The 27,373-nt window shown below is 39.5% G+C and overlaps 1 protein-coding gene across 2 annotated transcripts in view; it reads left to right on the forward strand.

Annotated features, from left to right (window-relative positions):
* Positions 1–27,373, forward strand: part of NFX1 (nuclear transcription factor, X-box binding 1) — an 84,284-nt gene that overhangs the window by 13,691 nt on the left and 43,220 nt on the right. For both annotated transcript variants that reach the window (XM_076008799.1, XM_012770166.3), the window contains exons 3-9: positions 5,212–5,370; positions 7,231–7,308; positions 11,142–11,247; positions 15,185–15,256; positions 17,242–17,381; positions 24,697–24,796; positions 24,877–25,094. In XM_076008799.1, the coding sequence (XP_075864914.1) occupies positions 5,212–5,370; positions 7,231–7,308; positions 11,142–11,247; positions 15,185–15,256; positions 17,242–17,381; positions 24,697–24,796; positions 24,877–25,094 (873 nt within the window). The remainder of the gene's footprint in view (positions 1–5,211; positions 5,371–7,230; positions 7,309–11,141; positions 11,248–15,184; positions 15,257–17,241; positions 17,382–24,696; positions 24,797–24,876; positions 25,095–27,373) is intronic.

The raw sequence follows: 27,373 nt of genomic DNA on the forward strand, positions 1-27,373 counted from the left end.
TAAAAATATATAGAAAAATTAGCCGGGCATGGTGGTGCATGCCTGTAGTCCCCACTACTCGAGAGGCTGAGGCAGGAGGATTGCTTGAGCCCAGGAGTTTGAGGTTGCTGTGAGCCAGGCTGGCACCACAGCACTCTAGTGCGGGCAACAGAGTGAGACAATGTCTCAAAAAAAAAAAAAAAAATAGCTGCCTTACCTTTAGTAACTTACTAAAGTTAGCTACCAAAGTAGTTACTTTAGTACTTACTAAAGTTACTTTAGTGGGTAACTTGCCTTTAGTCCCACCACCTAGATAAAATGAGTTTTAACCTTTTATTCTATTTTCTTAGAGAATTTTTCAATGCTTGTTTTTACATAGTTGGAATTTATTATATAAATTTTATATTCCTTTGCTTATTTTTTTTCATTTTTTTATTTCAAAATATTAATGGGGTACAAATGTTTTTGTTACATGGATGCCTTGTATAATACTTAAGTCAGGGCTTTTAGTGTGCCTGTCACCATGATAGTATTCATTACATAGGTTAAGTTTTTACCCCCATACCCCTTATTCTTTGCTCATTATGGTGTAATATTTTCCTTTTAAGAAATCTTTATAAACTTTAATATACAATATGCTATAAAATACATGTGCATTAATATTTAATCTCTCATTTGTTTTATATATTCTTTTTGCTTTGCTAATATGCTTTAAGGTAAATCCCAGATATTGGATTATTTTACCCCCATTTGCTTCCAGCATACATCTGGTTTTTTAAAATGGCCATTTTCGGACGGGCACGCGGTGGCTCACGCCTGTAATCCTAGCACTCTGGGAGGCCGAGGCGGGCGGATTGCTCAAGGTCAGGAGTTCGAAACCAGCCTGAGCAAGAGCGAGACCCTGTTTCTACTATAAATAGAAAGAAATTAATTGGCCAACTAATATATATAGAAAAAATTAGCCGGGCATGGTGGCGTATGCCTGTAGTCCCAGCTACTTGAGAGACTGAGGCAGGAGGATTGCTTGAGCCCAGGAGTTTGAGGTTGCTATGAGCTAGGCTGACGCCATGGCACTCACTCTAGCCTGGGCAACAAAACGAGACTCTGTCTCAAAAAAAAAAAAATAGCCATTTTCTTTCATAATCATAGTGTTTTCATTACTTAACAAAGTTAGCAATACTTTCTTGAAATCATCTAACACACAGTCCACAAATTCCCCTGATTGTCTTAAAAAGTGTCTTTTTACTCTTGGATTTTTCAAATCAAGATTGTTTTATCTTTTTTTCTTTAAACAGTTACTGGCATATCTGAAAAGTTTGCCGTCAACACTACAGTTAGGTCTCTGTTCTACTGATTATTTCAATGGGTCAGCACCCTCTTAACTGGCATGCTGTCCAACTAGAAGTATAGAGTAGACACAGCTGTCACTGAGAAATGATAGGGATAGTGGGAGGAGGCCTACTGGGATTGAAGAAGAGCCAGTGATCAGGACAGGGCTGCCACCCAGCAAGGGCAAGACTCTTGGACCTGAAACATGATAGTTTATCAGCACAGGGTTATTCCAGGGCAGTATCATATTTCACATGTTAGGCATATTTTGATACAACTGAAGGGAAAGTTAATATTGTCAGTGAAACAGTTATACTGTTTCTCTTTCTAGGACCTTTCTGGAACCTTTGGTTATATTTTTATTTAATTTATAAAACAAATATTATTGGGTGCTATGTCCCAGATACCATTCTAGTAAAAGTCTCTGCCCTCAAGAACCACACATTCTATGCATAAACTTAGATAATAAGCAAAATAAGTAAAATATATGGTATATCAGATAGTTTTAAGTGCTGTGCAGGAAAATAAAGTGTGGAAGAGGGATAGGGAATGTTGAGGGAGTAGGTTGCAATTTTTTAAAGTATGGCTAGGGAATGCTTTATGAGAAGGTCATATTTTGAGTAAACACCTGAAGGAGATGAAGGACTGAGGTGTGTAAATGTCTAGGAAAAGTCTCTAGGCCGAGGGAATGTCAAGTGTAAAGACCCTCAGGCAGAAAGCTGCCTGTTAATTTGAGAAATAGGAGCCATTGGCAAGTTCTGAGCAGAAGAATGGCATTATCTAATTGGCTTTTTTTTTTGAGACAGAGTCTCACTCTGTAGCCCAGGCTAGAGTGCAGTGGCATCATCATAGCTCACTGCAACCTTAAGCTCCTGGGCTCAGGCAATGCTGCCTCAGCATCCTAAGTAGCAGGGACTACAGGTGCACACCACCAACCAAGCTAATTTTTAAATTTTTTGTAGAGACTGGGGTCTCCTTATATTGCCCAGGCTGGTTTCAAACTCTTGGGCTCCCAAAGTGATGGGATTATAGGCGTGTGCCACCGACCCAGCCTAATTTGCATTTTGGTAGTCTGCCTCTGGCTGCTGTGTTGAGAATAAACTATATTAGAGCAAGGGCAGAGGTGGATACACTAGTTAGGAGGCCATTGTAATAATCCAGGGAAGCTAAATGTGGCTTGGACCAGAGGGATAGCAAGAGAGGTTGGATTCTAGATATATTTTGAAAGTAGAGCCAACATGATTTGCTGACATATTGAATGTGGGATATGAGAGAGAAAGCTTTTGGAAGAGGTTTAGCAATAATTTGTGGGTGATTGAAAGGTGGTAGCCATCACCCTATGTATGTGCATCCTAGTGGTCAAATTTTTCTGCAACTGGATCTTAAAACAACAATTATAAAACAATACTTATCTATTAACAAGCTCTAAACTTGATGAATAAGAGAAACATTAAAAAAAATTAATCTTTGGGGTAAAAATCAAAACAACAGACAATGTAGTATTTTTAAGTATGTTAAGTGAAGTAAGTATACTTCACTTACTTTTCTGTGTCTTTCTAAGTCCATTCTATTCTGGAATGGTCAATAGGCATTTTCTATAAAATTCACCCCCAAAATAATTCTCACAGATTATTCTTCTGTCCCAATCAGCCTCTTGTATATAGAAGCCTCAAACTTAATCTCTCTCATGAGCTCTCTTACTTAACTCCACCAGAATCTTCTACATGTTACATGCTAACTTGTAGAAAATAAAATTGTGTTATTCATAGAAGTTAACCTATACAGGGTACGGTAGCCCTACTTTTTTTTTTTTTTTTTTTTTTTTGAGACAGAGTCTTGCTTTGTTGCCCAGGCTAGAGTGAGTGCCGTGGCGTCAGCCTAGCTCACAGCAACCTCAAACTCCTGGGCTCAAGCGATCCTTCTGTCTCAGCCTCCCAAGTAGCTGGGACTACAGGCACGTGCCACAATGCCCGGCTAATTTTTTCTATATATATTAGTTGGCCAATTAGTTTCTTTCTATTTATAGTAGAGACGAGGTCTCGCTCTTGCTCAGGCTGGTTTCGAACTCCCGACCTCGAGCAATCCGCCCGCCTCAGCCTCCCAGAGAGCTAGGATTACAGGCGTGAGCCACCGCGCCCGGCTAGCCCTACTTTTAATAAAGAATCTAAGTCTTGTTCTTTGGTTTTATAATAGAATTCAGTTTTATGATATATTCATGTATCATCTAAAGCAGGTAGGTTTCCCTTTAATCAGCCACACAAAGTATTTTTATTCCAGGGAGAGAATAAAGGGAGAAAGCTATTCAAAATCTTTGGTGATGCCTGCAACTTTCACGGCAAGAGATAATGGAACAGACTAGGTATCACTCATTTATTCATTCATTCAATAAACATTTATTGAGCAACTGGTATATGCCAGACATTGCTCAATGTGGTATTTTTTTTTTTTTTTTTTTTTTTTTGAGACAGAGTCTCGCTTTGTTGCCCAGGTTAGAGTGAGTGCCTTGGCATCAGCCTAGCTCACAGCAACCTCAAACTCCTTAGCTCAAGTGATCCTCTTGCCTCAGCCTCCCGAGTAGGTGGGACTACAGGCATGCACCACCATGCCCGGCTAATATTTTCTTTTTGTTTGTTTGTTTTTATTTTTGTTTTCCAAGACAGAATCTAGCTTTGTTGCCCAGGCTAGAGTGAGTGCCGTGGCCTCAGCCTGGTTCACAGCAACCTCAAACTCCTGGGCTCAAGCAATCCTACTGCCTCAGCCTCCCGAGTAGCTGGGACTACAGGCATGCGCCACCATGCCTGCCTAATTTTTTCTATATATATTAGTTGGCCAATTAATTTCTTTCTATTTATAATAGAGACAGGGTCTCACTCTTGCTCAGGCTGGTTTCGAACTCCTGACCGTGAGAGATCCTCCCATCTCAGCCTCCCAGAGTGCTAGGATTACAGGCGTGAGGCACCACGCCCAGCCTTCTCTTTGTGTTTAAAATGGAACCTATGTTACAGCCTTGTTGAAAGGATTAAATAATATGTGTAAAGTGCTTTTGCATAGCACTTGGAATGTTGCATTTGAGATCAGTTATTTCATTCTTTTAACCCATTTGGACCTGAAAACAACAATAATACTAAGAAATATACACAGGTACATACACATATACACTCAGCTTTGAGATTGCCTGGCTATGTTGGGATCTAAAAAGACTTTGTCATGATCATGTTTGAGGAAAAAAATCTGGAAGTGGGTGAAGGTATTCAGGAATAAATCTAGGAGGGTTCTTATGATGCTATACACTGGTCACTGGTCTCCCTCACTAGATGGTGAGTTCTTGGACCCCAACTCTGTGTCTCCTTCAGTCTGGGAACCCTACTAGAGGGGCTGGTGGTAGACACCAACCAAGTCTTTGTTAAGTGAGTGTCTAAAGACTTTAAGGGCAATTGCTGGAACCATGTCACCCTCCATGGGTTGTTGGAACCTGCCTGGGCTTAGGCTTCTTACAGCTGACCACTGTAGCTTCACAAGCCCCTCCCTACCCTAAATCCATGGGTCTGTTAGATTCAAGGCCTCCTAGAATCAGAGAATGCAAGGCAAGATTCTATAGTGCACTGCCCCATGCATGCTTAAGCTGTGTTACCAGGAGCATTTGGCTACTCTGGTAATTTCCTAGGCAGTTTCTTAGGGATGTTTCTTCAGTTGTGGGAATCCCCATCTGAGTGTCTCCCCCCTAAATCCTCTACCTCAGCATACTCCTGCTCCTTCTGAACAGCCAACCACCTTACTCAGAATGGGATATCCCTTTAAATCTGTATGTCTTGATTCTTTTCTAAAATGACATGCTGATCCTTGATTGACTAAAGTAAGGAATGCTTTTCTGTGTTTATTATTTTGTTTTGTTTTGTTAAACAGGTTCTCTAATTGAACAGCTAACTACAGAAAAATATGAGTGCATGGTATGCTGTGAATTGGTTCGAGTCACAGCCCCGGTGTGGAATTGTCAGAGCTGTTATCATGTGTTTCATCTGACCTGCATAAAGAAATGGGCAAGGTCTCCAGCATCTCAAGCAGGTGAATTATTTTTCACTTCTGAGTAGTTATTCTTATTCATTTGATATGTTCAGGTCTTAAAGCTACCTTTAAAAATACTGTTTAATTCCACTTAAATATTTTTGTCTTCAAAGAGAGTGTGTTACCTTAATCACATGTTTCAGATGACCAGAATTCAGCTATAGATCTTAAATAAACTAGCTAAACATAATAATATTAAATTATATTTAGGTTGTGATAAACTCAGTTACTTTTATTGAAAATGTTAGCATTTATTTATTTTTCTCCAACATACTGATTTTATTTCCTTTGGATGTATACACAGTAGTGTGATTACTGTATCATATGCTAATTCTATTTTTAATTATTTTTTTCTTCTCTCTTTTTTAATTTTTTTAAATTTTTTTTAGAGACAAGGTCTTAGTATGTTGCCCAGGCTGGTCTCAAACTCCTGGGCTCAAGTGATCTTCCTGCCTCAGCCTACCAAAGCTCTGGGATTACAGGCATGAGCCACCATGCCTGGCTCTTTGTCCATTTTTAAATTTTTATTTTTATGCATGCATAATAGTTCTGCATATTTATGGGGTACATGTGACATTTTGATACCGATGTATACTGTATAATGATCAAATCAGGGTAATTGGGATATCTGTCATCTCAAACATTTATCATTTCTTCATGTTAAGAACATTCCAGTTTCACTTTTCTAGTTATTTTGAAATATACAAAAAATTGTTAACTTTAGTGGCCTTATTGTGCTATCAAACACTAGATCTTTTTTTTTTTTTTGAGACAGAGTCTCACTCTGTTGCCCAGGCTAGAGTGCAATAGCATCATCATAGCTCACTGCAACCTTAAGCTCCTGGGCTCAAGCGATCCTTCTGCCTCAGCCTCCCAAGTAGCTGAGACTACAGGCATGTGTCACCATGCCTGGCTAATTTTTTCTATATGTTTTAGTTGGCCAATTACTTTCTTTCTATTTTTAGTAGAGACGGGGTCTCGCTCTTGCTCAGGCTGGTTTCGAACTCCTAAGCCCAAACGATCCGCCCTCTTCGGCCTCCCGGAATGCTAGGATACCTCTAGGATATTGAAGTTGCTTCTGCCTTTCACAGATCTTCTCTATAGTATATTGTAGGCTTTTCCCAAAGTATACTAGTATTCTATGGATAATGCAAATGTTAATAGTATGCTTTCTAAACTATGGAACTTTAATTCAAAATGTATAGGTTTTTCTGGATATACTCAAATATTTTGACCAGGCACAGTGGCTCATGCCTGTAATCCCAATACTTTGGGAGGCTCAGGTAGAAAGATTGCTTGAGGCCAGGAGTTTGAGACCAATCTGAGCAATATAGCAAGACCCCATCTCAACAAAAATATTTAAAAATTAGCTGGGTATGGTGGCACATGTCTGTAGTCCCAGCTACTCAGAAGGCTGGGGTGGGATGATTGCTTAAGCCCAGGAGTTCAAAGTTGCAGTGAGCTATGATCATACCACTGTACTCCAGCCTAGGCAATACATACAGCAAGACTCTATTTCTAAAAAGTAAAACTAAAACAAAATTTTACCCTATTTTTTTGAGCTAAGATTCAGATAATGTTGACATTAGAAATAAAACAAAATAGATACCCACTTGATTCACTGTATCTGAAAATCCTTATAAATATAATCCCAAATGCAGTATTTAAGCAAAACATTCAGTGTTGTGAATTTGTTTATTTTTTCGTGTGTGTGTATGAATTTGTTTCTTAAATGTCTGTTATACTTAACATTGAAATTACTACCCCTGCATTGTAGCTTTTTACAGATTTAAATTTTTGAAGATTCTGTGTGATTTTTGAAAGAAAATTCATTTGGCTTATTCTCATTTTTCTTGACAGATGGCCAGAGTGGTTGGAGGTGCCCTGCCTGTCAGAATGTCTCTGCACATGTTCCTAATACCTACATTTGTTTCTGCGGTAAGTTTGTTTCTATACACTGGAGTCTTCTTTCACTTTATGTATTGAACCTCAGTTCCCAGTCCAGGAGAGGTGGTCTACTGGGCATGTTTTAGAAGTTACTAAGACTTCAAAGCTGTAAGAGCCTACAAGACCATACTTATGTGGTCCATCACATAGCTAGAGTCACAGCCTTTGTGCCCTTCACAGGCTTTTCTGGAGATGGGCCTTCTCATCATGCCAACCAGGCTCATACAGCTTCTGAACTGTCGTGCAGGTCTCCCTAGTCTTAGCTTGAGACCAGAGCCGACCAGGTGGCTGAGACAAGTATGGATATGAGCTTCCCTAACCCCTAGCTGTAACAGCTTTGATATTCCAGATTTGAGCAGCATGAGTAAAAAGTAAAAAGTAGTGTTTTTTTTTTTAATCCAAGAAATAAGTTATTGGCATTTATAATAAACAGAGAGATTTTCTATAAACCACCCTTACAAACTGTATCCTTGTATCCGCCCTCTTTATGGAATACTACTTCCTGTTTTTGAATAGCTCAGTTCCCCTATATATCAGGAATGATTCTTCCTACTGCTAGCCTGTTTTTTGCATGTCTTTTTTTTTTTCTTTCTTGCCTGTCTTTTTTTTTTTTTTTGAGACAGAGTCTCACTTTGTTGCCCAGGCTAGAGTGAGTGCCGTGGCGTCAGCCTGGCTCACAGCAACCTCAATCTCCGGGGCTCAGCGATCCTACTGCCTCAGCCTCCCGAGTAGCTGGGACTACAGGCATGTGCCACCATGCCCGGCTAATTTTTTGTATATATATTTTTAGTTGGTCAATTAATTTATTTCTATTTTTGGTAGAGACGGGGTCTCGCTCAGGCTGGTTTCGAACTCCTGACCTTGAGCAATCCACCCGCCTCGGCCTCCCAAAGTGCTAGGATTACAGGCGTGAGCCACCACGCCCGGCCTTGCCTGTCTTTTAATGACTAACCTTCTCCATCTAATTGTTGATTTTTCGGATTTTGTTTCTTAACCATTTGTTTTCCTCCTTGAACCATTGCATTTTTGCTTCTGTCCTTGTTGCCAGACTGAAACTGTGTTCAGAAGTTATCAGTGACCTCTTCCTAACCATATTTAGGGCTGATTTATGGGTTCATAACCTTTTTGGCAGCATGACAGCCCTTGACACCTTTGATCCCCCCTCCCTTCTTGAAATGACTAGCTCTTCTTGCATGCTCTCCTTATTTTTCTAACCAATCAGTTCATATTTCTCCTTTCCTTTTACTTAGCAGCTTTCACCAAGAGTTAGTCATTACTGTAACTCTTCTAGATTCAATATCTTGGTGAACTCATTGACTATCAGATGTTTTCCCCCCTTTTCTTTAAATTCTCATCCATTGTATAATTTAAGATCTGACCCCAAATGCCCTATTCCAAAGGAAGCTCCCCTTTGTTACACCTTTCTTACTTTGGCCACTATTTTACTAGGAATCTTCTGGTCTTACATATTTTACTGTTAAATTCTGAGGCTTTTTGTTTGTTGGTTTGTTTGTTTTGTTTTGTTTGAGACAGGGTCGCACTTTGTTGCCCAGGCTAGAGTACAGTGGCGTTATCATAGCTCACTGCAATCTCAAACTCCTGGGCTCAAGCAATCTTCCTGCCTCGGCCTCCCAAGTAGCTGGGACTACAGGCACTTGCCACCACGCCTGGCTAATTTTTTCTATTTTGGGGGTCTCACTCTTGCTCAGGCTGGTCTCAGAACTCTTGTCCTCAGGCAGTCCTCCGCCTTAGCATCCCAGAGTGCTGGGATTAGAGGTGTGAGCCACTGCGCCCGGCCAGGCTGTGATTCTTCATGGAAATTACTTTGATGGCTGTGTGTATAGTATTTTGGTACCTAAACAATTTGGGGACTTAAAATAATACAGATGAAGAATAATAAAGGTCTATAATGAGCAGGCTAGAAAGGAAAAGGTAAACAGGAATTAATAGCAGAGAGAAAGGGAGAAACCCAAATGTGACTCCAAAGTTTTATCCTTTTGGAACTGGTGATACCAAGGAAAAGAACAGGTCAAAAGAACTATGTTTGGTGGGAATAGTGAATTCAGTTTAGAATTGTTGAGTTGGAGGAGTGGGCAGGACATTCGGTGATAGATGTCCAACAGGCACATAGGAATATTTGAAAATCAGGACATAGGGATGATAGCCACAGTTGAGGGGAGTGGATGAGAACCTAGTGGGTAAAAAGGGTAAGAAGTAAAGAAGGGATGTGATACAGAACCCTGGAAGGGAAAGGAAAAAACCCATCATATAGAGTCAGGGAAAAGAAGTGGAGCCATTGGAAGAGGTTAAGGGAAAACCAGGGCACTGTGTTGGAGCAAGAAAGCACAGAGGCAAGGGAAGCTTTTGTAGTAGTCTAGAGATGAAGTTTTGCCAGTAGAGAGAAAAGAGCAGGAGTGGGAGAGGAAATGAGGTGAGAGATACTGTGTGGGAAAAATTGACAAGATTTGGTGATTAAATAGAATGTTGAAAGAAGAAGAGGAGTCAGCAAAGATTAGTTTTTGAGTGTGACTCTGACAGTGATGCTGACAGAAGTAGGGAACACTGAAGAAGGGGTTGGGTTGTAGATGGAAGATGTGAACTTTGGCTATGGATAAAATCAGTTTGAGATGATTGTGAAACCCCAAGCAGAGATGTTCAGCAAACATTTGGACAAGTGGGACTGAAACTGAGGATTCAGGACAAGGCAGAAACTGTAGATTCAGGAACTGTAGATTCAGGAACTGACCTTTAGGCATATTGAACCTCTCAGCATGAATAAAATTTTATTTTATTCATGATACATTATAGAGAGAAAAGCAGAGGCCTTGAAGTGGGGATGACTGTCTTTTAGTGTGCAAATTGCCCAAGTGAGGATGAATTCCTCAAGGGCAAAGAGGAATCCGAGCCCGTTTTACTCTTTCCTCCTCTGCACTAAGTGCATGGATAGTCAAGATTTGCAAAGTGACATTGATTATAAAATTATAGCTCTTTTATGCCTACTTTACAGCTTTTGAATAGGCGAATTCCTATACAGAGGGCATTTATATCCCTTCCATCTCTTACTGTCTGCTCCCCTTCCCCTAGTGTTCTTCCCTTATTCCCTCCTCTGATCTTTTTTTTTTTTTTTTTTGAGACAGAGTCTCACTTTGTTGCCCAGGCTAGAGTGAGTGCCCTGGCGTCAGCCTAGCTCACAGCAACCTCAAACTCCTAGGCTCAAACAATTCTCTTGCCTCAGCCTCCCGAGTAGCTGGGACCACAGGCATGTGTCATCATGCCCAGCTAATTTTTTCTATATATATTGGTTGGCCAATTAATTTCTTTCTATATTTTTATAGTAGAGACGGGGTCTCGCTCAGGCTGGTTTCGAACTCCTGACTGTGAGAGATCCTCCCATCTCAGCCTCCCAGAGTGCTAGGATTATAGGCTTGAGCCACTGCACCTGGCCCCCCTCCTCTGATCTTTACAACAGCTTTTTCTATGTCTGTCTCAAGGCCATTTACAAAAAGCTTATCTTGTAGGTATTTTTATCAGATTAAATATGTCCATTAGTCAAAATGGCATTTTCATAAGTAAAAATTACTTCTTTTTATTTATCTTTCCTGGGTAATCCAGAATTTAAGATTTATCATACTCAGTGAAGCTGTTGATGAATAGTATTATATTACATTCATGTTTTTATTTTAGAATGTGAAATAATACATTTGTTGAACAAATGAAAAACACACTAACGTTTCATGCTGTCTAGCTATACTATACTGTTTCATTAAAGTTGAGGAGGTGGTTGGAGCTTTTTACCATTGACTCTCTGATCTGATATGTTTTAGGCAAGGTAAAGAATCCTGAATGGAGCAGAAATGAAATTCCACATAGTTGTGGTGAGGTTTGTAGAAAGAAACAGCCTGGCCAGGACTGCCCACATTCCTGTAACCTGTAAGTTGGAATGCTAAGACCTCTTGGGATTCCTGGTGGATATGCTTTGCTGGTGGCTTTAAGTACACATATCTGGTTAGCATGTAACTTATCGGGGTGAAGGGTAATACGGGACCATTTACTGAGCACCTACTCTGTGCCAGGCACTCTACAGAAGTCAATTTATTGAGTCATTACCACAACCCAGTGATGTATGGTTATTTATCATTTCCATTTACAGATGAGGTTTTGAAAGGCCAAACATCTTGCCCAATGTCACAGTGCTAGGACATGGTGAAGCAGCAGTTTCCAAAACCTCCTTCCACTGTATTACATTGCTGGCTTCTAAGAAGAAATGACACTCAAGTATTTTATCCCCCAGTGATATGCAGGTCCAAAGAGAATGTATACAACAGCCTTCTGTCTGGAGAAAGAAAATTGTTTAAGGTCCTATCAGACAGTGTTTTGAGAATGTGAATCTTTTCCCTACAGTAAATAGCAAGCTTTAGAATGTATCCAATCAGCTTCTAAATAATAAGAGAAATGCACAGTAATAGAGAAGCAATTGATCAGTTACAAATACATTCCTACAAACCAAGGTTTAAAAACTGAGTTCAAGTCACTTAAATAGTTACAGTACCTTGGACAAGTTAGTTACTTAACTTCTCTAAGCCTGGATTTCTGCATCTGTAAAATAATAATGATATGAATAATAATAATAGTGTTCTATGAAAATTAAATGAATTAATGAACCTATGAGGCTCAGTACAGAGTCTGGCAAGTGGTCAGAAAATGGTAATTCTTGCTTTTTATTACCCAAATGTTAGGAGTAAAACATCAGAGTGTTATCTTGGTGCTTCGACTGCATGGAGCAGGGGTAAATATTGGACCAGGGGCATTGCGATCAAGGTGGCGGTGGCGCTTGGAAAATGTCAGTGGGTGTAGAGCTGTTTCAGATTAAGCTAAACAGCATGGCCTGCAATCTGCTAGGCTGTCATCTGCCTGCTTCCCCTTGACTGCTTGCATAGGCTCTTCCTCAGGGACTCATTTACTTAAACCATTTTTTCCTTTAGCTGACATTTTAAGTAAATTCAGTAATAAGAAATTAACCATCTGCATGGACTGTCTTCCTGAAGCCTTTAGCAGAAATGTGCTCTTATTGTAACTACCAGAGAACATCAGAAGTGACATAAATCAGGTGGTCAACACCATGTCTGAAGGGAAAGGACACCTTAAAACCACTCCTGTGTCTCACACTTGGAACTGTCCTTTTACTTCTATCAGCAACATAAAGGTTGCTGAAATCCATTCCCCAGCAGCACTTTCCTGGTCTCAGAGAAAGCTTTGCATTTCTCTTATTGACATTTATCAGGACTCAGAAGCCACATTTGGCCCCTTTCTCTGTTTTGGTTTGTTTTCCTAAGTTATAAAATTCTCTAGAGCAGTGGTTCTTGAGCCTGGCTGCATATTAGAATCATTTAAGGAACATTTTAAAAAATCAGTACTGAGTCTCTTCCTCAGAGCAATTGAATCAGAATCTCTGAAAGTGGGTTCTGAATCCCAGGCTTCTGGGATATTTGAAACAACCTGGAGTCAACCACATTGACCAGCAGCTTATCTGTCAGTCTATAGTTATTTAAATGTGCAATAATGAAAATTGTTTCACCTGAAAGGTGAAAGGGTTAGGACATATGTGAAATACGACTACTGAATTATGATACTCATCTTTAAAGAAACATGCTTAACCTTATGTCTACTATCTGTCAAAATAGGTCACCTTAAAAGACTAGGCACTTGTTTCTGGGTTGTTTTCAGTGTTTAAATCTTTTTTTTGTTTTGTTTTTTGGGTTTTTTTTAATTATTTTTTTTTCCATTTTTTTTTAAATTATTTTATTTTAAAAACTTTTTTTTTTTTTTTTTTTTTTTTTTTGAGACAGAGTCTCGCTTTGTTGCCTAGGCTAGAGTGAGTGCCGTGGCGTCAGCCTAGCTCACAGCAACCTCAAACTCCTGGGCTCAAGCAATCCTTCTGCCTCAACCTCCCGAGTAGCTGGGACTACAGGCATGAGCCACCATGCCCGGCTACTTTTTTCTATATATATTAGTTGGCCAATTAGTTTCTTTCTATTTATGGTAGAGACGAGGTCTCGCTCTTGCTCAGGCTGGTTTCAAACTCCTGACCTCGAGCAATCCGCCCGCCTCGGCCTCCCAGAGAGCTAGGATTACAGGCGTGAGCCACCGCGCACGGCCTTAAAAACTTTTTTAATTATTTCAGCACAGTGTTTAAATCTTATTTAAAGATTATTAGAGCTGGTTTAAGAGTCCCATTAAAAAAACTAAAAACCTCAGGCAGACCACTTTATAGGCACACTTGTATTTATGCCAAATTCTATCACTGACCTAATTAATTAGACTTGGCTCTGATTGACTTTGTTTTGTTGTTTTTTTTTTCAGACAAAGTCTCACTCTGTTGCCCCAGCTAGAGTGCTGTGGCGTTAGCCTAGCTCACAGCAACCTCAAACTCTTGGGCTCAAGCAGTCCTTCTCCCCTAGCCTCCCAAGTAGCTGGAACTACAGACATGCGCCACCACGCCCGGCTAATTTTTTGTATATATTTTTAGTTGGCCAATTAATTTCTTCCTATTTTTAGTAGAGACGGGGGTCTCGCTCTTGCTCAGGCTGGTTTCAAACTCCTGACCTTGAGCAATCCACCGGCCTTGGCCTCCCAGAGTGCTAGGATTACAGGCTGGCCCTCTGAATGACTTTTAATTCCTAAAGGTTTGTAATTTGCCATCACTTAGAATGCCCCCTCCCACAAAAACAGTTGTAGAAGTTCCCAAAAGGTTTTAAATAGTGGTATTTCTGTACCAGTCTGTAATTTACCAGGGTGTCTGTTTTGAAGAGGACAGTATTTATTTGTCTTTTTTTTTTTTTTTTTGAGACAGAGTCTCACTCTTTGCCTGAGCTAGAGTGCTGTGGCATCAGCCTAGCTCACAGCAACCTCAAACTCCTGGGCTCAAGTGATCCTTCTGCCTCAGCCTCCCTAGTAGCTGGGACTACAGGCATGTGCCACAATGCCCAGCTAATTTTTTGTATATATTTTTAGTTGGCCAATTAATTTCTTTCTATTTTTAGTAGAGACTGGTTCTCACTTTTGCTCAGGCTGGTTTTGAACTCCTGACCTTGAACAATCCACCTTGGCTTCCCAGAGTACTAAGATTACAGGCGTGAGCCACCTCGCCCACCCAACAGTATTTATTTGAAAATTCAAATTCTATTTTGTAATTTTTTTTCTATTAGTCTCTATAACATAGCTCCTATAAAAAGTATTCTGTTCAGGGTTCTGATTCTGACCTATAGCATATCACTCAACTCAGTTCTTTCCATGGCCCTGTGTTCTGTCCCTATGTTACTTACTAGCATGCCTCCCCTCATGTCAGCAGCCTTTTCACTATCCCCAAGTGAGGCACTGTTCTCAATCAGGCACCAAGTGCCTGATTATTGTTTCACTAGCTGATGAGAAAATGTATCTACTTCTCATGGACCTAGTAGATTTGAGCTCTGTTAGTTTGCTTAGATTCTGATGTTCTGTAGGACTGTATTGGCCATCTTGCCGTTCACCTGAGTAGCAAGCTATTTTTATGCCCACACAATGCTGTAACTGAGCGAAGACCATATTTGAATATGTCATCTTTGACTGCCAGACCCAAATAAAAATAGTATTCTGGTTGGGCTTTATTTTTCCAGTTAAATATTCTGAAGTGATAATGCTGTCACTTTTTTTCTTTGTAAAAATATAGTTGATATCTTTTAAAAAATAGTTTAATCAACTTTAGAAAAATACAAAGATATTTTATAGTAGGTTTATTTGTTGCTCATTCATAATAGGACCTAGTTGGAGCAGCTTTGTTCAAGTTTAGATTCATGTGTATAGTTTATTCACTGAAGTCTTTCTTTTTCAGTCTCTGTCATCCTGGACCTTGCCCACCCTGCCCTGCCTTTATGACTAAAACATGTGAATGTGGACGGACCAGGTAACATTAGAATTACATTCTAAAGAAGACCTCATTCAGTTTCCAATGATTTTCTTGTGAATTTCTTTTTCTTTTCTTCTTCTTCTTTTTTTTTTTTTTTTATTTTGAGACAAGGTCTTACTCTGTTGCCCAGACTGGAGTCCAGTGGCACGATTATAGCTCACTGCAACCTCAAACTCCTGGGCTCAAGCAATCCTCCACCTCAACTTCCTGAGTAGCTGAGATTACAGACATGTGCAACCATGCCCAACTAACTTTTAAACAAATTTTTGGAGAAACAGAATCTTGCTATGTTGCCCAAGCTGGTCTCAAGCAATCCTCCCACCTTGGCCTCCCAAAGTATTGGGATTACAGGTGTGAGCCACTGCATCCAGCTGTGAATTTCTAAAGTAAAAGATTTATAGGTAGATATAAATAAATGATAGATATAAATAGTACTTTTCTATAAATAGTAGTTTCGTGTGCTCCCCTGATCCTGTTTTACAGTCTTACAAGTCAGTGGTCCCCAGCCTTTTTGGCACTAGGGACCAGTTTCATGAAAGACAGTTTTTCCATGAACTGGGGTGGAGGTGGGGGTGGGAGGCGTGCGGAGCTCTGCTGCTTGGGGTTCGGGGACCACAGTTATAAGTGATTAAGAAGTTGTATACACAGTGAGATTGTGAGCTTACCCATTTCAGGTGAAATGCCAGAGCCACAGCAATTTTTTTTAGCCTCTGGTGGGTGACAAACCAGGAGTTGAACCCAGGTCTCTTAAGGTCCAAGAGGCAGTGATCGTTTTCCTATGCCTAGCATAGTACCTGGCATCTAGGAGGTTTTCAGTGAATGTCGTTGAATGATAGATTAAGTGACCCCAGAATGCACCCGCTTTTCATTATAATACAAGTTCTCTGGCATCATCAGTGCAAGGACCACTGATAGCTGTGGAGTGCCTCTGAGGTACAGTAAGATATAAAAATGATTTCTGAACCACGAGATGAGATAGATCATGTAGATTTTCAGTGGTGTGTGTTTATTTAGCATTTACTGAACTTAGTGTGGCCTGAGAGTCACATGTTAGGGTTCTGGGTCACAAAGGTCAGATACTGGCTCTGCCACTGGTTGTTGATTCTGGGCAAGTTGCTTGGTCCCGATGAACCTTATTTTTCTTATCATACAGTAGAAAAATAGTAGTTTCCACCTCAGGGGGTTGATGTTAGCCATAGTGCTAGGCAAAATGGTAGCATGGTAGGTCAATGTTAGCCATTATGCTGAGTACTGCAAATTGATCATCTGTGTATTTAACATAAATATATAGTTGAAATGGAAGTAGGGGACAGAATAAAACTCTTCTTGTAGGACTATAGACTCCAAGTGCTAAACCATTACCCTGGAAACAGGCCTGAAGATAATTGTCTAAAAATACTGGCCTCATATCCTTCTCTAGCCAGGAAGTTGACAAAATCAGGATATTTAGTAGAACAAAACTAGAATGATTTCCCCACCCTGAATCAAATTCACATACAGTATGTTCTAAGTATTGTAGCTGCATAAAAAGCCAAAATGCTGGTGTCAAGAAAATGCCATTGTGCTTTCCGTGTGGGTATGTCAGATCTGGGTACATTATAGCTGCCCTTCCCTCTCTGTCTGAAATGTACTGTGGGAGCTCCAGGCAGAGCTAGGACTAGAACCCAGATCTTCTAAACCTTCCTCCAGGGCTTTTTCCCCATAGAAATGATATCACACTAAAAAATACTTAAGAATAGCCTTCAGTTCCTCACTGGTCATAAAATAGGAGAGAGAAAAAGGCAGGATGGAAAATGTGGAGAAATGGAAAGTAATTGAGGAAATAAGAATTGGAGGTGAGAGACATACAGAAAAAATGGAGGAAACGAGGTTAAGAGAAAGGTTTAGTAGGGTTCGAGGGGAGGGTTTGGACTTCAGTGTTAATTTAACAGTCCAACAAGAACTTTTAGACTGATGCATCTTTACATCTCCTGTCTTTACAGACACACAGTTCGCTGTGGACAGGCTGTCTCAGTCCACTGTTCTAATCCATGTGAGAATGTTTTGAACTGTGGTCAGCACCGCTGTGCTGAGCTGTGCCATGGGGATCAGTGCCAGCCTTGCCGGATCATACTGAACCAAGGTAAGTGGTGAGCACACCAGCTAGCAATGCTCGTGTACTTTTCTGAAACCTTATTTATGGTTGTCATGATACATATCAATTGGTCTCAAACCTGTAGTCACAGAGATTCTATTCAGTTCTGGTACCTTAAGTAGAGAGAACTAGAGATAGAATGCTTAGATGATTTTTTTCTTTTTTTTAGATCGAGTCTCACTCTGTCACCAGGCTAGAGTGCCATGGCGTCAGCCTAGCTCACAGTAACCTCAAACTCCTGAGCTCAAGCGATCCTCCTGCCTCAGCCTCCCGAGTAGCTGGGACTACAGGCATGTGCTACCATGCCCAACTAATTGTTTCTATATATATATTTTTAGTTTTCCAGCTGATTTCTTTCTGTTTTTAGTAGAGACATGGTCTCACTCTTGCTAAGGCTGGTCTTGAACTCCTGAGCTCAAGCAATCCTCCCGCCTCGGCCTCCCAGAGTGCTAGGATCATAGGCGTGAGCCACTGCGCCCAGCCACAATCAGTTCACTTTCAACCAAGGTGTTAATCCACTGGGCAAAGTCTTACTAATGTTACTAGAACAAGTGGATATATGTATGGAAAAAAAAATGAATCTCAACCCCTATCTCAGTCTTTACACAAAAATTTATTCTATATGAATCATAGGTATAAATCTAAAATCCAGAAACATAAAGCTTCTAGAAGAAACTGTATGTATATTTTAATGACTTGGGGGTTAGGCAAAGATTTTGTAGACACAAGCACTAACATGAAAGAAAAAAATTGATAAATTGGACTTCATCAAAATTTAAAATTTCAACTCATCAAAAGACACTTTAAGAAAGTGAATAGGTTGGGCCTGATGCCTGTAATCCTAGCAGTCAGGCCAAGCATGGAGGATTGCTTGAGCTTAGGAGTTCATGAGCAGCCTGAGCAAGAGTAAGACCCTGTCTCTACTAAAAAGAAATAGAAAAAATTAGCCATGGTGGCACATATCCGTAGTCCCAGCTACTCAGAAGGCTGAGGCAGGAGGATCACTTGAGCCCAGGAGTTTGATGTTGCAGTGAGCTGTGATGACACCACTGCACTTCACCTGGGGCGACAGAGCAAGACTCTGTCTCAAAAAAAAAGAAAAAGCATAGGTTGTATCCAGAATATTTAAAATATTCCTATAAATCAATAAAAATATATGAACAACTCAAAAATGTGAGTGAAAGACTTGAAAGATACTTCACAAAAGAAATTATAAAAATGACTGCAAAACACATGGAATGTGCTTAACACCTTTTGACGATAGAGAAAATGCAAATTAAAACTAGAATGAGGGTAAAATAGTATAGTCACTTTGAGAAACAGTCTGGCAGTTCCTCAAAAGATTAAACATAAGAGTTACCATTTGACCCAGCATTTCTACTCCTAGGCATACACCCAAGATAAATGAAAATATGTGTCCCCACAAAACTTGCACATGAGGCTGGGCACAGTGGCTCATGCCTATAATCCCAGCACTAGCCAAGGCAAGAGGATCACTTGAGGCCACGAGTTTGAGACCAGCCTGAGCAACATGGCAAGACTCTGTCCCTACAATGGAATATAATTCAGCCATAAAAAGGAATGAAGTTCTGGTACATGCTACGAAGCAGACAAACCTCCAAGATATACTAAGTGAAAGAAACCAGTCACAAAGGACCACATATTGTATGATCCCATTTATATGAAATATCTAGAATAGACAAATCCATAGAGACAAAAAGTAGGTTAGTGGTTACCTAGGGATGGGGAGTAATGGCTAAGGGGTTCAGCACGTTTTTTTTGTGTTTTTTTTTTTTTAGTTAATGAAAATGTTCTAAAATTGATTATAGTGGGGGGGCACACAACTCTGAATATACTAAAAGCCATTGAGTTGTGTACTTTGGGTGAATTACGTGGTGTGTGAATTATGACACAATAAAACTGTTTAAAAAACAAAGAAACCACAGTGAGGTACCCTTTCACACCTATTAGGATGGCTAAAATAAAAAAGACTCATGACCAAATGTTGGCAGGGGTAGAGCAACTGAAACTTTCATATATTGCTGGCAGGTGTGTAAAACGAGACACCCACTTCGAACAACTTTATGGGAGTTTCTTATACAATTAAACCTTTGTATATCCTATGAGCCAGCCTTTCCACTCTTAGATGTTTGCATACCTAAGTCACAAAAAGACTTGTACAGGAGTATATGTTCATAAGAGCCACAAACTGGAAACAACCCAAATGTCCATCAACAAAAGAGGGAATTGATAAATTATGGTATTTTATGTAGTGGAATACTACACAACGATAAACAGGAATGGAATAGTGACATTTTCAACAAATAGATGAATCTCACAAACATTACATTATATGAAGAAAGCTAGATACAGAGGAGAACTTTACGATTCTATTTATATGAAATCTAAGAACAAATAAAACTAATCTTTCATAATAAAAATTAGAAAATGATTGCTTAGGGATGGAAATTGGGAGAAGGGACAAAGAAATTTTCTGGGTTGATGGAAATGTTTGATATCTTATTTTGGGTGATGGTTACACAGATGTATACAGTTATCAAAACATATCAAACTGAATGCCTAAAAAATATGTGTTTATTATATGTTAATTATACCTCAGTGGGAAAAAAGAGCAAGTAACTATATAGATAGAAAAAAATTATTTTAAAAAATTCTGAATGTAAGAGTATGTTTTTGATGTTTTTAATCTTTGGTCTTGCATTCTCTTGTTATTAGAATCTTCAAATGAGTCAGAAGAATCTAATTCAGTTTTCTCTTACTGTAGTTATTCCCACTTTGCTGCCCAGAGTCGATGTTGCCAGTTACTCAGTCTCTGATTAAACAGCCTGAAAGCTCACTGTATTTTTAGGTAGCTAGTTTGGTCATGGGACAACTCTAATTGTCCCAGTTTTTTCTTTTATTGAACCAACATCTGCTGCCCTCAAATATCCTCTCATTGATCTGCTTTTCTCCACATTTTATGTTCCTCCTGGGAGGTTCAAAATCAGCTGTTATATAGTCTCTTCGTAGTGTTTCCTTTCTATGCCTAACAACTGTGATTGCTTCATTTCTTCCTTGTGAAACATGCTTACCAGATCACACATTCTCTTAGAAGTGATCACAGGATTGCCAGTGTTTTTGTGGGATTCATCAAAATCAGTATTGCTAGGCCGGGCGCGGTGGCTCACGCCTGTAATCCTAGCACTTTGGGAGGCCGAGGCGGGCGGATCGCTCAAGGTCAGCAGTTCGAAACCAGCCTGAGCGAGACCCCGTCTCTACCAAAAATAGAAAGAAATTAATTGACCAACTAAAATATATATATACAAAAAATTAGCCGGGCATGGTGGCGCATGCCTGTAGTCCCAGCTACTCGGGAGGCTGAGGCAGTAGGATCGCTGAGCCCAGGAGATTGAGGTTGCTGTGAGCCAGGCTGACGCCACGGCACTCACTCTAGCCTGGACAACAAAGTGAGACTCTGTCTCAAAAAAAAAAAAAAAAAAAATCAGTATTGCTCAAAGCTAGCGGTTCTCTGAATAAATTCCTTGAGATTTTTGACTGAGACAGATAACTGGTTAAATGTGTCCTGATTATTTTCCAGGCTGACACTTCTGTAGTCTATTCTCTATGGAGTAGAACTTAAAGACTTTAATCACCTGTTCTGAATCCTGCCCCTGCCTGTGGGAACTTCCCTCAGTTTTATCTCTGGCCCAAGTGAGATAATCTTCTGTTCAAGCTCCTGTTTTTGATATTGTCCTCAGGAGAATGTCAACTGTATGCACAGTTTGATTATCTATTATGCCATATGGGTCTGTATTTAACAGGAGGTGTAGAAAAGCTCAATCCAGGTATTTATCAGGCATATAATCACAAACCCATGCCACATAGTAGTTCTCAGAATCTCAGTTGGGAGAAAGTGTTAAGAGAAGATAGCTTTCAGTATCTGTAGTCGATACATTCACCCACCTAGCCCCTCCTCTCTGTTTTTCTGTTTTTACAATTGCCCTTAATCAGCATGGATCTTGGGCCACAATGTATTGGTGCCTTCTAGGTTTTTATTTCATTAAATTTCACTTTGGTGTGATACTATTGACCTACGTTGGCACTCACAGTAAGAAACAGCTATGTAAAATGTTTTGTGGTGTGCTCTATTAAGATTTTATGTAAGGAACAGTGCTGTATATTACTGTTCTTTTTATAGGTCCTCTTAGGATAAATTCCCTGCCTGATCTTAGTTCCTAAAATAGTTGTTTTTCCTCAAAAACTATTGATCTCATTTTATCTTAGGAATCCTATATAACCGACTTATTGTTTGCCTTTATAGTGTACATTTTTAAACTATGGCTCATTCTATATTCATACTATTGTTTTCCTTTTTACATCTTTTTTTTGAGACAGAGTATGGCTCTGTTGCCCAGGCTAGAGTGAGTGCCGTGGCGTCAGCCTAGCTCACAGCAACCTCAAACTCCTGGACTCAAGCAATCCTTCTGCCTCAGCCTCCCGAGTAGCTGGGACTACAGGCATGTGCCACCATGCCCGGCTAATTTTTTCTGTATATATGTTAGTTAGCCAATTAATTTCTTTCTATTTTTATAGTAGAGACGGGGTCTTGCTCTTGCTCAGGCTGGTTTCGAACTCCTGACCTTGAGCAATCCGCCCGCCTCGGCCTCCCAGAGTGCTAGGATTATAGCACCACGCCCGGCCTCCTTTTTACATCTTTTAATTTCCATTCCCTTATTAAATTTCACATATCTTTACAAGCTACATCAAATCCATTTTGAGGCAAAGCAGGAGTTAAGTATATACTACTGGCACTCTGGTATTAGCAGTATAGACAATGGTGTTGGAGAGTCCCCTTGATCTTGGCCATTTTTAGCTTTTTTTTTTTTTTTTGAGACAGAGTCTCACTCTGTTGCCCAGGCTAGAGTGCCGTGGTGTCAGCCTAGCTCACAGCAACCTCAAACTCCTGGGCTCAAGCAATCCTTCTGCCTCAGTCTCCCGAGTAGCTGGGACTACAGGCATGTGCTACCATGCCTGGCTAATTTTTTCTATATATTTTTAGTTAGCCAATTAATTTCTTTTTTTTTTTTATTATTTAAATTATGGACGAGGTTCTGGGGCCCCAAGAGCGGGGCCCCGGAAGTCGCCCAATTAATTTCTTTCTATTTTTAGTAGAGATGAGGTCTCGCTCTTGCTCAGGTTGGTTTCAAACTCCTGACCTTGAGCAATCCGCCTGCCTCGGCCTCCCAGAGTGGTGGAATTTACAGGCATGAGCCACCATGCCCGGCCAGAAAAGGTGTTCCCAATTAAAGAGAAAGGTCTCACTGAGATTTGAACACAGATCGCTGGATTCGGAGTCCAAAGTGCTCACCATTACTCCCTGGAACCCTCCATGTTTAGCTCTTGATTCGTACTGGCTTTTACTCACTTAGATTACCCAAGTCTGTCTTGTACAAATTTGTATGGATCCCAGTTTCTTCCTTTCTGTATAGTTGATATTTCAAATTTTCAGTTGAAAATTTTTTGTTTGTCTGCACTAAATATCTAGCAGAGTATTTGTGCCATGTATATAGTTTTTCTCAAATTATAATCCTTCTAGGATCCCTTTCAGCCTTATCAAGAGATTTAACAAGCATTCCTTTTGGGTCTTATTCATGTGTTGATAAAATACTGAACAGATTAAGGCTGGCAACAGGGTCCTTTCTCCAGACTGTCTTTAGTTCCTTAATACTATTCAGCCAGCTGTGACTCTAATTTTTCTGTCAACAGATATTTCTGTCTCTTGTGCCTAAGCATTGCAGAGCTTTTTAGTATTGTATTCAGATTATTTCCTGATTAACAGGGGCTCCATTTTGTTTTTATTTTCACAGTGTTAGGACCCTTGACACTATTGTTTACAGTTGTCTGTTTATTACCTCTGAAAAAAGCCTCTGTTCTGTTTGAGCAGAAACTTAGCAAAGAAAAGCCTGCTTGCAGAAGCTCTCAGTTGCCAGGGTTTGTTTACTAATTCATTGATTCCACAAATATTGATTGCACTTCCTGCATTATATGAGTCTTTATTGAATGATTGAATGAGTTTTAGAACAGGGGATGAAATTACATATGTACTTATTGAAAAATGGAATGTGTATTTTAAAAATCAAGAGTCTGGATTGTATCTTCAGTGATTTGATGCTTTCCTCTTCCCATGTCTCAGTGAAAGTTTTTGGTTCTGTTCAACATACTATTTTACAAATATTATACCTAATTAGAAACATTCGATTTTTATTACATGTGTGATTTGATGTTTTTATGATGTTGCATTTATTCAGATGTTGATTTTCTGTGCAAGTAAATATCTAAATTGTTCTGAGGAAGAAGGAAAGCAATATTAGATCTGCATAATTTCAATTTGATTTTCACTCTTCTGGTCAGCATTTATTATGTAGGGCAAGGTATACTACCACAGATTGATTTTAATGAGATAAATTTTTATTGTAAACTAAAAATGTAAAGTGACATTTTATCAGAAAATTATGTTAATGAAAATTAATCCTTATTAGGACTCTATTATATTTTAGTGCATCCAAAATAACATAACTCTCTAAAAATAACACATGCTTATTGCTGACCCCAGCAAATAAAGGAATCCATTATTTCTTAAACCCATAAAAAAATCAATAGGCTGGGTTCTCTAGTTTCAAGTTATTTGAAACTTTTTACTCAGTGTGAATGCTCAAACATGATTACTTCAAATTCAACAGTAGTAGTATACAAATTATTAAGGATTTTATACCATAATATGAATTTTTTATATTTCTTTTTAGCAACAGGGACCTTTCTTCAAGCATTTCATGTAAACCCCAATATATAAAGTATAAAGGCTATGCTTCTTGGATTGAAGTGAGGATGGGGAATCCAGGTGTCAATCCCTCCACCACTACTACCAGCTTAGCTCATCCATCACCTGTAACATCTCCAGAGGCCCAAGGGAGCCTCATAATCCATGGTGTTCAACCATGGGGTCTTATGGACCAGATAATGTTCTCTTAATTTAGGAGTTGCTTCACTCTAATGCTGTTCTTGGGATGTGCTACAGAGGCACTGGGACATATTAACAGAGTTTAACATGGGCTTTTTTATTTCTTCCTGTGATAAAGCTCTTAGGTGGGTCTTAGAGCTGCTGTATAAGCCCACATTCATTTCTGCGTCAGGTCTGATTAACACTCTAATGAATGGTGTTTTGTGTTTTCTTATAGATTGTTTGGAACATTTTAAGAACCCATACAGGTTACTAATCTTTTGTTTTTGAAATTGTGTCCTCAAGTATGCTACTGTGGCAGCACCTCCCGAGATGTGTTATGTGGAGCAGATGTAGGAAAGTCTGATGGATTTGGGGATTTCGGCTGTTTAAAGATATGTGGCAAGTAAGGTTCTACATTTTCCTCAGTTGGAATAAAACTGCAATTTATGCAACAATTATATAGTAGTATGCTTTTCTTAACAGGGACTTGAAATGTGGGAACCATACATGTTCTCAAGTGTGCCACCCTCAGCCCTGTCAGCCATGCCCACGGCTGCCCCAGCTGGTGCGCTGTTGCCCTTGTGGCCAAACTCCTCTCAGCCAATTGCTAGAACTTGGAAGTAATGGTCGGAAAACGTGCATGGATCCTGTCCCTTCATGTGGAAAAGTGTGCGGCAAGCCTCTGCCTTGTGGTTCCTTAGGTAACTAGTAGGCATAAAGTTGGCTTTAAAAATATCAATGTAAATGTTTGGCAGCAATAACTACTTAAATACAGCAGTATTCAATTCCAGTTACAATATCAGAAGTTCTTCTAAATAGTAAGATGAAATTTATATAGGTACTTTTTCTTTCCTCCTCAAAATATACCTGTGAAAATATACATTTGCCCAAGTGATGTCAGTGATTCAGGTATTTTGTTATTAATTCTAGAGAGCTGTGGTGAGATACTATTCCAAGGGGGTAGGTAATGATTTCTTTTAGGAGCCTACATTAGTATGAATACCATACATGTTTTTACTAACCCAGGGTTCAGCAAGTATTTAAAAGCATTTTCATGTAATAGGAACATGCTAAAATAACTGTAGGTAAGATATTTAAAACTAAAATTCTGCCAGGCACAGTGGCATGCACCTGTAGTTGCAGCTACTTGGGAGGCTGAGGCAAGGAGGATTACCAGAGCCCAGGAGTTTGAGGCTACAATGTATTATGATTACGCCTGCGTGTAGCCACTGCACTCCAGCCTGGTCAACATAGCAAGACTCTATCTCTAAAAAAAAAAGAACTAAAATTCTAAGTACAATATAACTTTAGCCATTTAGGCCATTCAAGGACTATCAGTCTCTATAGCTAAGTTGCCCATCTTACTGAGGATAGCACCTCTTGAACATCATTTTCAACAAAGATTTTTGTAAAATTTACATTCTTTTCTTTAAACAGATTAGTGGAAGTAATTTCTTTCTTTCTTTTTCACAAACTTCCGTTACTGTATTATAGTTAACACAGAGCTGCCCTCAGAGACTGCAGAGGTTTCTCAGGCAATTTGTCCCATATTAATATGCAGTTTGAATTGTTTTTTTTTTTTTTTTTTTTAAATGGGATGCGGCGAGCGGCTCCCGCGCGGGAGGGATGCTCGCGGGGCGGCCCTGAATTGTTTTATCTGTTTGTTAAAGCTTTTTGTTATTTATTTTCTTGTCAATGCTTTTAATATACCTGCTTGCTTATCTTTAATGACCCCCCCTTCTGATTTGTGGCTTCTGATTACTTGGATATAGAAACCAGAAAAAGCTTGTTGGAATTAGATATAAAATAGTCTGAGTTTCTGACTGAGCCTATCTGACTTAGTCTTTGGGGAATATATATATGCAATTTTGCAGTGACTTGGCAACTTCTCTCCTGAGTGAGTGTTCAAAGGCTGTATATTTAGAAAAATGAAAGTAGGCAACTGAGACTGAATAGGAAAGATATTCCTATAACTAACTGTGCCTCTTTTTGGTAATGCTAGAATCTTTAGATTTGGTTTTCATTTTATCAAGAAGATAGATTTCACATTATTTCTAATTACCTGCAGGAATCAGTAGAAGTACCCTACCTAATCCTTTTTCTTAATATGAGTTTAAAATTATGTATAGAGGAGAAATGTTCTTCTCATATTTTAATACATGTTCCAGCTGCATTAAGATAACCAATTATCCATTAGTTCTCTGCCTACCAAGAAAGTGTATCTATGATATGGAGATCAAATGTCTTCTAAATCAAGAAGGATGATAAAGTTTTTCCCTTTTCCAAAAGCACACGGGTTCTGTAAGAATTTCATCTACAATAATCAGAAATCCTACCTAAGGCTCCAGTATCCTGTTGGCGATGAGACAAAAATGAAATGTGAAATGGGTAATAGAAGGGGACTTGAACAAGAGAGGGATAGTAACTGTCAATAACAGACCTTGGGGTGGGACAAAACCAGGTTAAGAGATTGGAGGATAACTGCTATACTGAGCTATTTTTTTTTTTTCTTATTGTTTTTTTTTTTTTTTTGTAACAACTTGGATGGAATGAGCTATTTTTGTTTTGTTTTTTTAGAGACAGGATCTTGCTCTGTCACTCAACTAGAATGCAGTGGCATCATCATAGCTCACTGCAGCCACAAACTCCTGGGCTCAAGCAATCTTCCACAATGAGCCTCCTAAGTATCTGGGCCTACAGGTGTGCACCATTGTGCCCAACTAATTTTTTTATTTTCTTTGTAAAAATGGGGTCTCATTATGTTGCCTAGACTGATCTCAAAGTCCTAGCCTCAAACAGTCCTCCCACTTCATCCTTCCAAAGTGCTGGGATTACAGGCATAAGCCAATGTACCTAGCCTTTAGCAGATTTTTAATCATGGAAAACTTTTAAGAAACTAGGCTAAATTAGACTGAGAAGCTCAAAGACAAACCTGTGGCCAGTGGTAACAATGGCTCTCAAGTTTTTGAGACCTAGCTTA

Source organism: Microcebus murinus, chromosome 12, assembly GCF_040939455.1.
Source record: "Microcebus murinus isolate Inina chromosome 12, M.murinus_Inina_mat1.0, whole genome shotgun sequence".
NCBI lineage: Eukaryota > Metazoa > Chordata > Mammalia > Primates > Cheirogaleidae > Microcebus > Microcebus murinus.